We start from the raw sequence: 16,699 nt of genomic DNA on the forward strand, positions 1-16,699 counted from the left end.
CATGCTGTCCTAACTTCTGTTTAAAGTTTAATCCTAAATGGCCACTCAATAACCATTCTTTGTAACTCTTTGTACTAGCCTCATGCTTATTAGTGTTTCTATTAGTGTTAGGCTGTTAGATATAAATGAATACATATCAGTGTGTTTACAACACTTAGAGAATACTAGCCACTGTTGATACAAAAACCACATCCCTCATTGTCTTGGTTGTAGTGAAATGTAAAGTAAAGCCTTTATTTCTGGCTTTGAGTGAAATGTTTTAGTAAAGCCTTTGCTATGTTTAGGCCAGTCAGTAGAGGCTGAGAAAAAGAAAATTGAGACTGTTTGAACCTTGAAGAAATGTTGTCTTGCTGGGGAATCTGCACTTGGTGCTAGGTGAGAGCTTGCAGCTGCACTGACCTTAGTCCTGAGACACTTTTAAAAAACCATAATCAAAATGGACTGAGATTTGTGTGGGTTGCCTGCTCTCATGCACAGCAAGGGCAAAATACCTTTGGTAGTTGGAACCTTTCCCAGCCCCAATTTAACCTTATATATTTTTGAATAAAGTAACTGGACTGAGCTGGCTGGGTGTCAGTGTTTTCCAAGAAGGTTGACCCCTTCTTCTCCTTCAGAAAACAAAGGCTTAGTTAGCATCTTGGTGAGCTTTTCTCTCTACTGTGGCACCTAGGACCAACATCAAACAATACTTAGTCAGTGTTCTATTGCTATGAAGAGACACCGTGACCACAACAACTCTTATTTAAAAAAAAAAAGCATTTAATTGGGGCTTTTAGAGGTCCCTTTTCATCATGGCAGAAGCATGGCAGCAAGCAGGCAGACATGGTGCTGGAGAAACAGCTGAGAGTTCTACATCTCAGATCTCTAGGGAGCAGGAACGGAGAATCATTGGGCCTGGCTTGGGCTTTTGAAACCTCAACGCCAGTGACTTCCTCCAGTGAAGCCACATACACTACAACAAGGCCACACCTCTATATCCTTCTCAAGTAGTGCCACTTCCTGAGGACTGAGCATTCCAGTATATGAGCCTATGGGGGCCATTCTTATTCAAACCACCACACTCATCTTAAAGGGAGTAATAGTTTATTCTGGAGTCACTTTGAGTGACTACGGCCTGGGGAACGCAAACTTGGGTTACCCCAAATTCCATGATCCAATGTGGAAGCAGTTTCATGAAGTTTTATAGTTTTACAGAACAAAGAAAGTCATAAATCAAGGCAAGCTTAAAATACATTGGAGGGTACAGCAGAGAGAAGCAATAACATTGAGATGGGGGAAACTTTCCTATAGGCCCAAGAAGATATCTGATGACATTCTTTGGGTTAGTAGAAACTACTATTACAAGTAATAACACACTTACACATACACAGTGAAATGGGACACCCTACAAACTGAGAGCAGTTTCTCCAAGCGACATGCTACATTGATTTTCTCAAGTCCCTGCAAATGGACTTGAGAAACCTGATGGCAAATGTGCGTCGTCATAGGGTAGGTGTAATGATGTGTATGTGTATAGTTTTTCTTTTTGACAGTGTGCTATACGTGGGAAAGATCTGTTCCTTTCTGGCAGAGCTATTGGGACTTTTGGGTTTCATTTCAAGATGTGCAAGACGCACGTCAGCCAAGGCTGAGATGATATGATGCGAAAGAAAGGTGGGCTTGGGGGCCTGGTGAGGCCTTCTCTCAAAAGCCTGGGAAACAAGGGGTCAGGAGGTATAGAAAAAAAAAAAAAACATTGAGGGGAGTCATTTGACCATTTAAACACACGGTGGGGCAGTAAGGACGCCATCAGTCGTTCACTCGTTATTAAAAAAACAGAGCCAGGACCTCGGGGAACAGAACGCACAGGTCCTCAGGGAGCCTGGGTCGCACTGACTTGGGGTTAGGGAAAGGCGGAACCTTGGTCCTCAGCTCTCTGTTTCCCGCGACTCCACTCCAGCAGCTACACTACCTAAAAGACCGCCTCCTTCCCTTTCCCCCCGGGGGCCTATCCGGATCAGTTCCGGATTTTGTGACTGAATTTCCACCAAACCTGAGCCAACCCTCCCATCACTGAGGCCAGTTTCTCCACTACCCCCACCGCGCCCTCCGTATCCCACCAAGACTCCCTTCGTGGGAGAAGGCACGGACTCGCGGAGCAGGCAGGGCCCGCGTGGCCGCAGGCGCGTTCAGCGGAGCTCGCTCCCAGCGCTTCACCGCCCGGCTCGCGTCCCAGTGGCCCGGCACGCGTCGCCGGCTTCCCCCTCACCTCCCAGCCGAGCGGCCTCCAGACCCCTCGCCGTTGGAGCGACCCCGGCGAGGCCAGGCGCTCGGTCCGGCCGAGGGAAGCCGGAGGAGGACCGGGCTAGGAAGAGCAGCTGGGCTTCGCGGAGGCGGTCCCGCGCGCCCTGGTAGGCGGAGTAGCAGAGTCACCTGAGAAAGCCAGACAGCTGCGTCCCCTCCCGCCGGAGCTCCGCACCCAGACTAGTGGTCCAGGTCCGGGGAGCCCGCGTCACACCAGCGAGGACAGGCCACACCGAGCGACTGACTGAACATGGCCACACCGTTCCTATCCGCAGGGGCCACCACGGGCGACAGCGGTGGGGAACTGAGCTCTGGGGACAACTCTGGTGATATGGAATCCCCCCAGACTCCCGAGACCGAGACGTTCCGGAGCCTGGCCGAGCAGTTTGAGAAGGCTGCCGCACACGTCCAAGGCCTGATTCAGGTGGCCAGCAGGGAGCAGCTCCTGTACCTGTACGCCAGGTACAAGCAGGTAAAAGATGAGTGGATGAGAGAGGACACAAGCTTCTTCCTTCAAAAACTTAAACCGCAGATGTGCGTGGCTAATGGCCGAGTGTAATGAAGTTTGTGTGTTTGTATTTCGATTTTTTTTTTCTTTTGGACGCTGGAGAATAGCATCATTCTGGACATGGAATATCTCTCTGCCATCCTACTTGTGTAGCTGGACACTGAATGACAGTGTTTCTGTTCTCTGATTAGTTGCCTTGCCTCTGAACCGTTACACAATTTGTCATTCACTGTTGCTAAAGGGACGTCTGTTAGGAAATATGATAATGTTGATAATAAATTTGATATTTAAGAGAATATTACTATATATAAAATGCAAAGTACAATATCACTGTTGTGATTTTTAGAAACTCTAAATATAGTTCACATGTTTTGGCTTAATTTGGCCCTGCTAGATATATCCCCCCCCTTTTTTTTTTGTTGAGGGCTCCATGTTGGCAACATGGAGGCTAGTGATGAACTCTCAGCTTCCTGAATCACTTTCTTTTACAAATAAACAACAAAAAACCAGCTTAGAAAGTTACATGGATGTATCAGAATTAAAATGTAGTTTCTGACTCTAAGACTGAACTTTTTACCTAAGTAAAGTAAGGAAATGTATGTGTTACAATGTAAGAGTAAGCTATCACTCAAGGTTAGGTACCAGAAGGAAAAACAATTGCTTTCTCACAGACAAGAGATACAGTTCATCAGAACAGTGGATGTCCTGTCTACAGAGTATGCAGAGATGAAGGAGCTTCATGACAGTGCCCTTAAGAGGCTTACGGGATTACTTGAGGAATGTAGCTGTGGACGAGAAAAGTCAATGATGAGTTAAATAGCAGCTCAGGAAAACCCCAGTCCTTAGCAGCGTTGAAAGAAATGAAGTTCTGGATAGTAGCCTCTTTTATTAGAATTTTTAAAAAATGCCTCTTGGGCCATATCCTGGGAACCTGGAGTGGCCCTGGCCAGAGTCCATTATGCCTAGTATTTAATTAAAACTTGCATTAAGTTTGGCATTTAAAAAAAATACCTTTTGAGGGAGCTGGAGAGATGGCTTAGAGGTTAAGAGCACTGCCTGCTCTTCAGAGGTCATGAGTTCAAATTCCCAGCAACCACATGGTGGCTCAAACCATCTATAATGAGATCTGGTGCCTTCTGGCATGCAGGTGTGCATGCAGACAACATTGCATACATAATAAAGAAATAAATCTTAAAAAAATATCAATAAGAGAATCAAAGAAGGCAAGATCTTTTAAAAAATGCCTTTGGTATAGTTATATTTCTCCTGAAATTTTTTTAGGTAGTTGTGGGGATCCTGCTGTATTTCTAATTACATGTTGATTTGGTTTGTGTGCATGCACACGTGTGAGTGGAAGTCAGAGCACAGCTTGCAGGAGTTGGTTTTCTCCTTTCACCACGTGGGTCCCAGGGATTCAGTTTAGGTTGTGGCAAGCACCTTTACCCACTTAGCCATCTTGCCACACGTCCTGTGTTCTTCACCGAATGGAGGTGAGCCTGCTCTTTATTTATTATTATGAGAACATGCTGGTAACGAAATGACCTGAGAGAGATCCATGTGCAGGTCCTGTTCGACATTTTGTGGGATGCCAGGTGTGATGGCACATGCCTTTAATCCCTAGTGCTCTGGGAGGCAAAGACTGGTGAGCTATGAGTTCGAGACCAGCCTGGTCAACACAGCAAGTTCTAAGCCAGTAGGAGCTATACAATGAGACGCTGGTTCAAAGCAAACAAAAAATTGTGTAATGGGAGGAGCACACAGACACTTCTGCTATATACCTGATTATATTGACTATTTTGAGGAAATTTGGGAAACTCACAGCTATAATTGAGTTACAAAGGGAACTATGTCCTTTTTCTGTGAGACTTTACTTTTACTTAGCAAAAACTATATAAGCTCTGTTTAGATTTGTATGTTTGGCAGGTAGTTTTTTGAAAATGAAGTGAGCCTAGAAGGCAGCTGTAAATATTTGTTGCCATTGATAATGTTTGAGTTGTCAAATGAAACGTTGAAGCTTGGAGAAAGAAGGATCTGCAACCATGAGTTTGACAGCTCTCTCAGTGCTTATAAAATACTTCTTATGAAATAAATGATAATGGTATGAATATGAAGATTCACTAATGTCTAATACAATATGCAAATGCTAGATGGATGACTCAGTGAGGTACTACCTAAATGTTTAGGATAATGTTAAAAATCAGTATAAGCAAAAGTTCATTTAAAGTGAAAATCAGATGAGTGGTTTTTACTCTAAATATGTTAAAGATCCATTGAACAATCAGATTCCACATCATAACTATCTTGAGAAACTACCATTTATTGAGTTTTGGTGTAGTATCAAAATATCCACAGTTGTTGGTGTGCTATAAGAATAATTCTGACAGTAAATCTATGTGAAACTGAAATTGCTACATGGGCTTCATCTAAACCAACACAAAGTGAGAGATTGGTTGCAGAAGTATGACAGTACAATTATGTCAGACAGAAAAGAGATTTTAAAAGATATTAAGGAGATTTGTTTTTCAGTTTAGAATGTAGTTATTTTTCATAGAATTTTGTTACTTATATTACCATGTTCTAGATTTATTTTCAAATAAATTAATAAATACTTTCAAGGTCTAATTTATTTTTCTTGTATGTGTATTCATGCGTGGGGGTACCTGCATGCATGTGTGTGTGCATGTGTGGAGTCTGGAGGTTGATACTGGGAATCTTTCTCGAGTGCTATCTACCATATTCATTGAGGCAGGGTCTCTCACAGAACTCACAGTTGCTGATATAGCCCATCTGGGTAGCCAGCAGGACGCATCTCTAAAATCACACCAACTGCTGACCTCCGCACACATATGAAAAGAGACAGATGATACAAATTATAGTACATGAGGCCATGCGTCATCTGCCTAGCTTCTAGGACTGGGTGTAAATGAAGATTATAATAAAATACCTTGCTTAAAAACAAAGAGGGTAGGAATGCTAGAGAGCTAGCCTGGTGGTTAAGAGTACTTGCCTCTGGGATCCCCTGTCTCTTTCTGGAATTAGAAGTGAGTTGCCATGCCTACCTGGCACTTAATTTGATTTTGGGCATCTGAACTCTTTGCACTTGCTTTAACCACTGAGCAATACCACTCCCACCCTAGTCCAAGATCTAATTTCCACTATAATGATCTAATTTCTAATATAATATATGACAGATAAAAGCTCTTCAGAGACTTTAAGAATTCAAAGGGCTCACGTGACTACAAAGTTTGAGAATTCCCATTTCAAGTTCCACTTCCATGGCCAGAGAGGCTCATGAACACAGTATGCATGTTGTAGCTAGGCAAAGCAAAAAGATGATGAACCCCTTTTGGTTTTGATTGTTTAATTTTATTTATTCTGTGTGTGTGTGTTTGTGTATGACAGTATATCTATGTGATATTCCTTCCTTCCTTTTCTTGCAAGCCACAGTCTGTATGGAGGTCAGAGGACAACTTTCAGGTTAGCGGTCTCCCTTCACCATGGGTTCCAGAGATTGAATTCAGGTTGTCAAGCCTGCATGGAAGTGCTCTTACCCACTGAACTCTCTCTCTATCTGGTTGCCCCAGCACCTCACCTCTTACAAATCTTCTGTATGAGTGGGTGTGCCTGGTGCCTGCCAAGGCTGGAAGAGGTCATCAGATCTCCTAGAACTGGAGTTACAGACAGGTGTAAGCTGCCATGTGGGTCCTGGGAACGGAACTCAGATCTGCAACAGTGGCAGAGGTGTTCTTAGGCCCCAGGCTAGCTCTCCAGCTCCCTTACTCCTTTGTTTTGAAGTAAGGTATTTTATTATAATTTTCATATACATCCAAGTCTTAGAAGCTAGGCAGAAGTTGAATGGCCTCATGTAGTTTGTATGGTTTGTATGGTATGTATAGTTGGTCAGAGTTCCTTTGTATTTGTAGTAGGGTCCAATAGTTGTGATTTAGATCAGAATTGAAACCTAGATTTGCTGTAACAGTGAAGGAGTCAAACAGGTCCGGATAAATCCTGACAATGAATCCAGGATGTGCTAGTGTATGAGTTGAGACCACCCTCTTGAGTTTCTGTATCTTCATGGATAAGATGAGTTTGTAATGGCCTCACAGGGTGATTGATGATTATCCGAGAAACGCTTCTTCTCTTTCCGGTTATAGCAGAGCTGCTTCTGTAGAAGTGCGCATTTTAGTAAGAGCCAGAGGACTATGTGATTAAGAGCTAAGGAGATGATTGGGGTGATACTTTGTATTCATGTGTGTGGTGCCTCTGTGGGTGTCTGCTGCACATGTGCAGGCACTTTGGAGAGCAGAAAAGGGTGTGAGGTCCCCTGGAGCTGATGGTATTCAGAGGCAGTTGCAGGCTGCCTGATGTGGGTGCCGGGAGCTGAGCTCAGGTCCTTCAGCAGAGCAGCGAGCACTCTTCACTGCTGAGCCATCGCCCCAGCCCCACACGTATGTTCAGAGTTTATAATGGAGATTACATCTGGCAGTGGCAATCAAGAGCTGAATTCTCTTCCTGTACGGATTTCATTTTTGCACAGTTGTAACGAGAGCAGTCTATAACTTAGCTACAAATGTCATTTGGGTCTTTAAGTGTAGAGTCAGATGTAGTGAGAAGTAGAGGTAGGGGATTCATGAGTTAAAGATAGCCTGGGCTACATGAGACCCTACCTTAAAACAACAAAGGTACTAATTACGTGGATAGCATTCATATTGTTGAGACTCTGAACTTTTTTTTTTCCCAGCTTTTGACATCTAAATTTATTTAGGCTTTTCCCCTTTGTTCCTTTCTTCCTTCCCTGTCTTCCTTCCTTCCTTCCTTCCTTCCTTCCTTCCTTCCTTCCTTCCTTCCTTTCTTCCTTCCTTCCTTCCTTCCTTCTTGCTTCCTCCTTCCCTCCCTCCCTCTCTCCCTCCCTCTGACCCTCCTTCCTCCTTCGTTCGTTCGTTCCTTCCTTCCTTTCCTTCTTCTTTTCCACCTTTCCTTCCTCTCCCTCCCTCTTTTTTTCTTTCTTTAGGGTTTCACTGTATATCCCTGCTGTCCTCAAACTCACTCTGTAGCTCAGGTTGGTCTCAAATTCAGCCATCCATTGCCTCTGCCTCCGGAGTGCTGGGATTAAAGGAGTTTGCCACCACTGCCTGGATTAGTATGGTATTTTTAAAATAATACACGTTTAGTACAGTTTCTCCTGGATTTGGAGAGAGGTAAAATACTAGTAGAATCATGAAAATCAGCATAAAAACCCCCAATATATGAATTCTGAAAAACTGAACTTTAAATATTGTTAATTACCTGTTAATGACTTCTAGATAGGGGGTGGGTGAAATGATCGTGTGTGTGTGTGTGTGTGTGTGTGTGTGTGTGTGTGTGTGTGTAAAGCACACGCAATTCAAGCCCAACTTCCATCCCAGAAGCCACATGAAGGTGGAAAAAAAGAGCGCCTCCTCCACAGAGTGGCCTCTGACCCCCATATGCACATATCACACACAATAATAAATTAAAACTTATAAAACTGTATCTTAATGGCAGTAAAGGCTATAATTTTATTTGTATATTGTCTTATAATTAGTCTGCTAGTGAAATGCATTTTTTCCTTGTGTTATAGTATTATTTACCAGTTATTCTATGCAGAAGGCTGAGGGTGCTTGAGTTTTATTTTATTAATTAGTGAATTTAGTCAAGGTCTTACTGTGAACCCTGCCTGTCTTGGAGTCTTTTGTATAGCTGTGGAGGGACCTGAACCCATGTCTCTGAATGCACAGAGAGCCACCTGCCTCTGTTAAAGGTGTACCGCACCACACCTATTACTGCTGGCATTTGCAGTTTGGATTAGTTGATATTTTTTTGTCTGCTTTTGCAAAGAATGGTAGATGTTGTTATCACATTTTCATATATTATATGTATCTAAATGCTTCTAATCTACAGTTACTAAATAGGTATGATAAATTTGGAAAAAGTTCTCAGATATTTCTTAGAAAAATAAAATAAATTCTTGATTATTTTCCCTTTTTTCTCTTTTAGGTTAAAGTTGGCAATTGTAATATTCCCAAGCCAAACTTCTTTGATTTTGAAGGAAAGCAAAAGTGGTAAGAAAAGTTCTTGGAATCTTTAATAAGGTTGTCAGAAATGATTTAGGAGCTTAGGAATTAGAAAGGGGTTAACAGATTAGAGAATTATTTTTACGTTAATCTCTCTGATGTTGGCTGCTAATGACAGGCGGCTGGGAGAGGGATTAAAAGAATCTGCGCTTAGCTAAGTCTCCAGGATCCTTTGGCACTGAAGGTAGTACATAGAAAGTTCACAGCAGAGGTAAACTCCTGCGAGACCCCTTGGATATCTTACTGCTCAAGATTGTTTCCTTATATGTAGCCTCCAGGGGACTGCTTCTCACATACTGAGGTGTCTTTGAGAGAAAGCCAGAGAAAGGAAGGGAGGGGAGCGAGATAAATCTCCATCTCATACTTTTCTATGCTTCTGCCCCACAGCAAAGAAGTGCTTGTTATAATTATATATATATATATATATATATATATATATATATACATACATATATATATATAAACTATGGAGGAAAAAGAAAATCCAAAACTAGACATTTTTCACCTGTAAATTCAAAGATTCTCTCATATTATTTTTTCTTACCTGGCTTAAGCCAAAGGGGGAAAAAAACTGTTAAAGAATAGTTACAGAATCTTGAGCATTAGCTCTGATGGTAAGACTAGTGTTGAGGGTGGAGTTATTTATTGCTTTGTAGTCAAGGTTAGGACTGGCCTACATTTCAGCATTTCTAAGATTCTGATACCAGACTTAAGCATTTGAGCATGACTTCAAACACACAGGTGGAGCTGCCTTTCCTAACAGTCCGCTGAAGCCTAAGTCATAGGCTAAGTTATAGGCTTCAGGTCAGCCTATAACTTATTACGAGCACCTTCCTGTATTTATGCTAATTACTTCTTATATTAAAGGTCTCTCAGAGTTTTGTTGTTGTTGTTATTTCTTTGTTTCCAGATTTATTTACTTATTTTATGTGTATGGATGTTTTGCCAATATGTCTATATGTACAGATGTACCTGATTCCCAGGGAGATCAGAAGAGGGGTTTGGATCCCCTGGAACTGAAGTTACAGATGGTTGTCAGCTGCCATGTGTGTGCTGGGAAATGAATCTCAGTTTTCTGTAGACCACCAAGTGCTCCTAACCACTGAACCATCCAGTCCCGGGATGGAGCTTTATAAAAAAAAAAAAAAAAAAGAATTTGTAAAGCGACAGCAGGCTAAAGTATGGATTTGACCATGTATTCTATCACTGCCCTGCACAAAATGTGGGGCCCTGGACAAAATGTGGGGCCCTGGACAATAGTCCTAACTGCCAGCATTCATCTGTGAGGCGGGATGAAGCTTGAACCTGGACGTTAGTCACTTAAGCCACTGACCATACTCTTTAGTTCAGATGGCATTCTGTTTTTTAATATGTGGGACATCCTCGGGGCTTATTACTATTCCAGAAATTGTCAAATGTAACCTTTACTGTGAGCTTTTTTGTTTTGTGAATTTATTTATTTATTTGTTTGTTTGTTTGTTTGTTTGTTTTTGACAGAGCATCTCTCTGTGTAGCCCTGGCTGTACTTGAACTCACTGTGTAGACTAAGCTGGCCTCTAACCCACAGAGATCCACCTACCTCTGCCAAGTGCTGGGATTAAAGGCGTGCATGACCACTGCCTGGCTTGTTTTGTGAAATTTTGTCACTTCACTTTTATTTTTCCTTATGCATTCCCTTTGTTCTCCTTTAAAAAATGATTATTAAAAAGTTTATATATTTTTCTTCCCCCAAAATTTATACTTCATAGACACTCTTATTAATTAGTAAAGCAGAAAACATCAGATACTGTCATTACCAAGTCATCGGTACATTAATTATGGGACAGACTGACATCATGTGTCCCTACTACAACCCATTCTAAGGAACATGCCACTTACATATATTACTCTTACCGAAATATTTTAATCTAATTTTAATCATGATTAATCATTTTGACAAGAACACCATTTAGGTGAGAAAACAATTAGACAAGTCCAAACTGAGTGGTATTTTGTAAAATAATTGCTTTTGACTCTTCAATAATGTCGACATCATAGAAGATAAAGAGAAAGATAAATGAACTCAGTGCTGTGTGAGTCCTGAGTGGCTTCTGGTCTGGGAAAAGACAGTTACACAGGACACTGTTGTGACAGTCAAGGGAGTCTGAATAGATTGTCTCTCAGTTATACAGTTGATATGATTCCTAAGCTTGATATAAACATTTATTTAGGGGTGAGGCGTTATTTTATATATAAGTAACTGTCACAAAAGTCAGTAAAATATTTAAAAACCTCAGAATGAGCTTGCTTTCTTCCTAAGAGCAGGAAAGTAGTGAAGAACAGGACTGAGCTCTCTTTATATAGATTTGAGGGTAGAAAAATCTGGTTAAAGGGGAAAGAATTGGCTAGGATAAACGAAGCAGACTGTCCAGGGAACCTGAACAGTGAATTCATAAGATGGGAAGTACTCCACAGGTCTGTAAATGATATGGTCTCAGTAGGAGTAAACACTGGATTTAGGGAGACATAATTAAATTGTCGGTTACCATAGTTTGTACTATTACAAAATTCAACAGTTAAGCAAGATATCTATGTTCTAAAATTTCATGAGAGAGGCCAGTTAGGGAAAGAAAGAAAGGAAGGGAGGGAGGGAGGGAGGGAGGAAAGAAAGAAAGAGAAAGAAAGAAAGAAAGAAAGAAAGAAAGAAAGAAAGAAAGAAAGAAAGAGAAAGAAATTCCCCAAAGGCTCCTGAGATAGTGTAAAATGTTTTATACTTGTTTGTCACTGTAAAAGTATAATTGGAGTGCTTTTCCTTTGTATAGTTTGTTATCTTTATGGTCTCAGACCAATGAAATACATGTGTGTATATAAAATATTAATAATAAATGCACTAGCTAGATACGATATGAGTTTTAAGATGAGCCTGAGCTGCAAGATCTGTTTTAGAGGACACGGTGCTTGTGTTGTTCGCCTCACTAATGAAGGCCATGCTGCCCCTCCTGTGCTGTAGGGAAGCATGGAAAGCCCTCGGTGACTCAAGCCCTAAACAAGCAATGCAGGAGTATATCGCAGCGGTTAAAGCCCTCGATCCAGGGTGGAGCCCTCAGGTAAGACTTCCTAATGGCACACTACACCTTCTGAAAACTTGCCTTTCTCCCAGACAAACGGCTAGTGGAGTTTTGCTCTAAGTAACTTGTCTTAAACTTTATTTCATCAAATGACTGTAAGGTAACTGTACTATTTTTCCGTGAAAAATGACTACTTAAATATTAACATAACCAGCAAATACAGAGACCTTCTCTGAGTAGTAAAGAGTTTTTAGAAGTGTAGTATAATCTTTTAAGAACTGAATTAATGTCAGAATTTGGAGTTTATTTGGAGATCATCATCATGGGGAAAAAGAAAACTGCTTTTAATTTAAATTTTTTGAGGGGCTGGAGAGAAGGCTCAGTGGTTAAGAGCACCCACTGTTCTTTCAGAGGACCAGCGTTCAGTTCCCATCGTCCACATCAGGTGGCTCAAAACCACCTGCAGCTGCAACTTTAAGGGGTCCAAATCCTCTGGCTTTCTTGGGCCTCTGCACATACCCACCCAACAAACACACAGACATACGCTCAGGAGGCAGATGCAGGCGGGTCTCTGAGTTCCAGGCCAGCCTGGTCTACAGAGTGAGTTCTAAGACAGCAAGGGCTACACAGAGAAACCCTGTCTCAAGGAAAAATAGTTTTATTTATCTTATAGCAATGTGTGTTTTGCCTACATACATGTATGTGTACCACGTGTGTGCAATGCCCTTGGAGGCCATGAGAGGATGACAGTTTTCTTAGAAATTGTGGTATAGTTGAGCCACCATGTGGGTGCAGGGAAGTGACATGAGCCATTAATCCAACTCTAGCTTCTCTTTGGTATTTTAATGAGCATTTTCTACTAAGTTTGAGATACTTTTTGATAGATATACAAGATAAATATGACATTTCTGCCATTATGTAGTTTAAAGCATGATAGGGATGATAAAACATATTAAAAATTATGTTCAGTAATATAAAAAAATAGTGTTTAAATTCTAGAGAATTGCATGAGAGAAAAAAATGACTGTGGATGCTAGGGATGCTAGGGATAATATTCACGTATGTGGGCCCTGCCTTCTAGGATACTTATGGATAATGCTTAGAAAGAATTTAGTACAGATATGTTGTTACTTTATTTTGAAATGTTTTTAAAGCCATTTAAAAATTATATCATTGTGTGTGTGTGTATATGTGTGTGTGTGTGTGCGCGCGCTTGTCCCACGTGCATTTGGAAATCAAAAGACAACTTGCAAGGGGAATCAATTTTCTTCCTCTGAGTCTCATGAACTCAGGTAGTTAGACTTGGAGACATGCGCCTTTACCCTCTAAGCCATCCTGATGCCCTTGAAATAAACGTTTTTAGATTGTTTTATTTTAATGTGTATGTGTACTTGCATGTATGTGCAAGTACATGCACATGTACATTCCTGGCACCCACAGAAAGCAGAAAAGGGCTTTTGACCCTCCTGGAGTTAGAATTACTGGGGGTTGTAAGCTGCCATGTATCCACTGAAGCCAGGTCCTAAGGAGAGCTATCTGTGTTCTTAACTGCAGAGCTGTCCCACCATCCCCATTTAAAATCTTAAAAACAAAAACATAAGAATGGTGAAAAGGTACGTAGCTAGAGGTTGGGTCATTATGATCACTTTTAATCCCAGCACTTGGAAGGCAGAAACAGGCCTATCTTTCTAAGTTTGAGGCCAGCCTGTTCTATAGAGCGAGTTCCAGGACAGCCAGGGATACACAGAGAAACCCTGTCTCGAAAACCAAACAACCAAAAACAAAGTTAGCTTTGCAGTCTTGTAAAGCCAGCCAGGCAGAGGCAGAGAGGCAGGTAGATTTCAGCCTGGTCTACAATTCTAGGACAGCGAAGTCGAAGCCTTGTCTCCAAAAGTCAAAACAAAACAGAGGCACAGAACAACAAAAAGCTGCCATCTTGTAAGGAGCAGTTGTATTTCACAGCAGCTGTGAGTGTATACTTCTGTGCCTTGTCTACATTTCAGTTGGTTTGTTTTCCCCCTTTGCTTTTTGAATTGGTAAGAGGCATAATACCATAATCTCAATATCAGGCGAGCTTTGACATTTAGATTTGACATTAGTTATTTAGGATAAAAAGAGTGATTTTTACATACCTAGAGATGAGCTTAGAGCTAGAGCACTTGCTTAGCAATTCTGAATTTTTGGGTTCACGTCCCAGCACCAAAAAAAAAAAAAAAAAAAATTGCTAAATTTGTTTCTAAGAAGTAAAATGAACATACGTATGTAGGCTAAGTCTAGGTTTATATATATTATCCTTTAAAATTGCCACAAAAATCTTAAAACTTAGAAATTATTATTGCCTGTATTTCAAAAGTTAGGAAATTCAGACATAGAGAGGTTCACTAACTTGCCTATGGTTAATAACAAGCAATGACATTAGAAATTAGACCTATGCTTAACTGACTCAACCTTACTACACCTGCTGTTTGAAACACACACATGCACATTCACACACATACATAGAATCAAAACCAAACCAAGCCTGTATATATGACTATATGAAGTTACAACAATTCAAGCAGTTACTTTTCTTAAAGCTATATGGTAACTTAATGTCACCCTTTGCCTGTGTTTTCATTTGTGTTTTACCCCACCAAGGTATTGATCAGGAGGTAGTATAAAAGTAATTCTTTTGTCTTTATATATTTTTAGCAGGGGGAAGTTAAGTTTTAATATTGACAATTAAAAAATTTCAATAGTAGAAGGAGCTTCTTTCTATATAGCCTCTATTAGATTTACCTGTTTTATTTGTTTTGTCATTCTATTTGTACATTCATACATACATCTATAAATATAATTTTTTTTTGAGACATGGTTTCTCTGTGTTGGCCTGGTCATGCTGGAACTGGACCTGTGGACCAGGCAGGCCAACTTCAGCCTCTGAGTGCTAAGATTAAAGGTGTGGGTCACCACTGCCCAGCTAAATATATTTTTTAATTGTTTGGAGATACCATGTTCATTTATCCTCAGTACTTGAGTATTTACTTCCTAAGAACACATAACTTACCTTTCATAATAATCAAAATCAGGAATTTTAGCTTTTTTACGCATATGTATATGTTTTAGGAAGCTTCTATAAAGATTAGAAGTTTTAATATTGATCCATCTTCATTGTGGAATTTGCAGTGTGTATTCAAACTTCTCATTTACTTTAGCAATTCCCTTTCTAGCTATTTGCTAAAATTTTTACCGTGACCTGGTTTAGAATTGTGCATTGTATCCACTTGTCATATTTCTTTAGGATCCTCTAATTTGCAACAGTTTTTTGGGCTTTCTTTTTCTTTCTTGCCTGATACACACACACACACACACACATCCAGCTATCTCTCTCTCTGTCTCCATATATATCTTGAAAATGATAAGCCAGTTATTTTGAAGAAGGTCTCTCTTTTTGGATTGCTTGTAATTAGCTTCAGATTTCACATTTTAGGAGGAATAACACAGAAGTATGCCCTCAGTGCATTTTACCAGCAAGTACATGATTTCTGTTTATTCTAGTATTGGTGATGCCAATGTTAATCACTTGGGTAATGGTGGTATCTGCCAGACTTCTCTACTGAGAAGTTCCTATTTCTTTATGATTGGTAAGTAATTTGTGGGGAACACTTTGAGACTATCTATATACATACATTTTTATTAACTGGATTTCATCTACTAGTTTTTAAAATTCATTAATGATTTTCCAACTCTACTATATGTTCTATGTTTATTATTGGCATTCAACTGTGTGCAAGTGTCCTGGCTAATTTTATGTCAACTTGACATAAGCTAGAGTTATCAAAGAGGAGGGAACCTCAATAGAGAAAATGCCTTCATGAGATGGGCTGCAAGCAATGTGAGGACATTTTCTTAGTGATTGATGTGGGAGGGCCCAGCCCATTGTGGGTGGGGTCATCCCTGGGATGGTGGTCGTGGGTTCGATAAGAAAGGAGGCTGAGCAAACCATGAGGACCAAGCCAGGAAGCAGCACCCCTTTATGGCCTCTGCATCCAGGTTCCTGCCCTGGTTGAGTTTCTGTCCTGACTTCCTTTGATGATGAACTATAATTCATTATATTAGCTTAGGCTAAATAAACTCTTTCCTCTCCAAGTTGCTTTGGTCATGGTGTTTTATCATAGTAATAGTAACCCTAACTGAGACAGAAGGAGCTTTTCATTTCTCCATTCATCCATCTGTCCATCCACCATCGACCCATCTGTCCATTAAGAAAAGAAGTGTTAAGAAGTGTTAAAGGTCTGAGATTTTGCCCTGTTTGCAAACTAAGTTAGTCAGTTTCTGTTTCTTAAATACTGGCAGAAGGCTTCTGACACCTGTCTTAGAGCTCAAAGACTGTTACTGATGGCTTGGCAAACTGCATGAGCTTTCATTTGGTTTGCATCAATTTCCAGCATCTCCTGAGTCCCACGGGTGACACAGGTCATGTTAATTTGGATTTCTGCATATGTAGTGGGTTGTGCAATGGGAAAAGAAAGAGCACTGAGTTATGGAAATTCACAACTTACAGCAAACCTGCTGTTTGTCAGGAGCTGGAGAGATGTTACTGCATTTCCAAAGGTGTCTTGTTGGTCACACAGTCCTGAGAAATGAGAGCAGTAAGGCCCCGAACAATTGAACAAGGATGTATAGGGATTTTCAGTATCCATGGTAGAGTGCCTTTCCCAACATCCACGTATTTTATTATATAGACTTACGGATTTCTGCTTTATTCATGCAGTATAATGCACTGAAAT

General features: G+C 40.8%; 1 protein-coding gene across 6 annotated transcripts in view; it reads left to right on the top strand.

Annotated features, from left to right (window-relative positions):
* Positions 1-1,966: 1,966 nt before the first annotated feature.
* Positions 1,967-16,699, top strand: part of Acbd6 (acyl-CoA binding domain containing 6) — a 136,082-nt gene continuing 121,349 nt past the window's right edge. For 5 of the 6 annotated variants that reach the window (XR_009584595.1, XM_060364478.1, XM_060364480.1 and 2 more), the window contains exons 1-3: positions 1,967-2,755; positions 8,807-8,871; positions 11,873-11,969. Coding sequence is in view for 5 of the 6 variants with exons in the window: in XM_060364478.1 (XP_060220461.1) it covers positions 2,534-2,755; positions 8,807-8,871; positions 11,873-11,969 (384 nt within the window). In the remaining variant the exon portion in view is untranslated. The remainder of the gene's footprint in view (positions 2,756-8,806; positions 8,872-11,872; positions 11,970-16,699) is intronic. The other variant, XM_021660525.2, reaches the window with a different exon arrangement.

This window comes from Meriones unguiculatus, chromosome 11 (assembly GCF_030254825.1).
Source record: "Meriones unguiculatus strain TT.TT164.6M chromosome 11, Bangor_MerUng_6.1, whole genome shotgun sequence".
NCBI classification, from domain to species: domain Eukaryota; kingdom Metazoa; phylum Chordata; class Mammalia; order Rodentia; family Muridae; genus Meriones; species Meriones unguiculatus.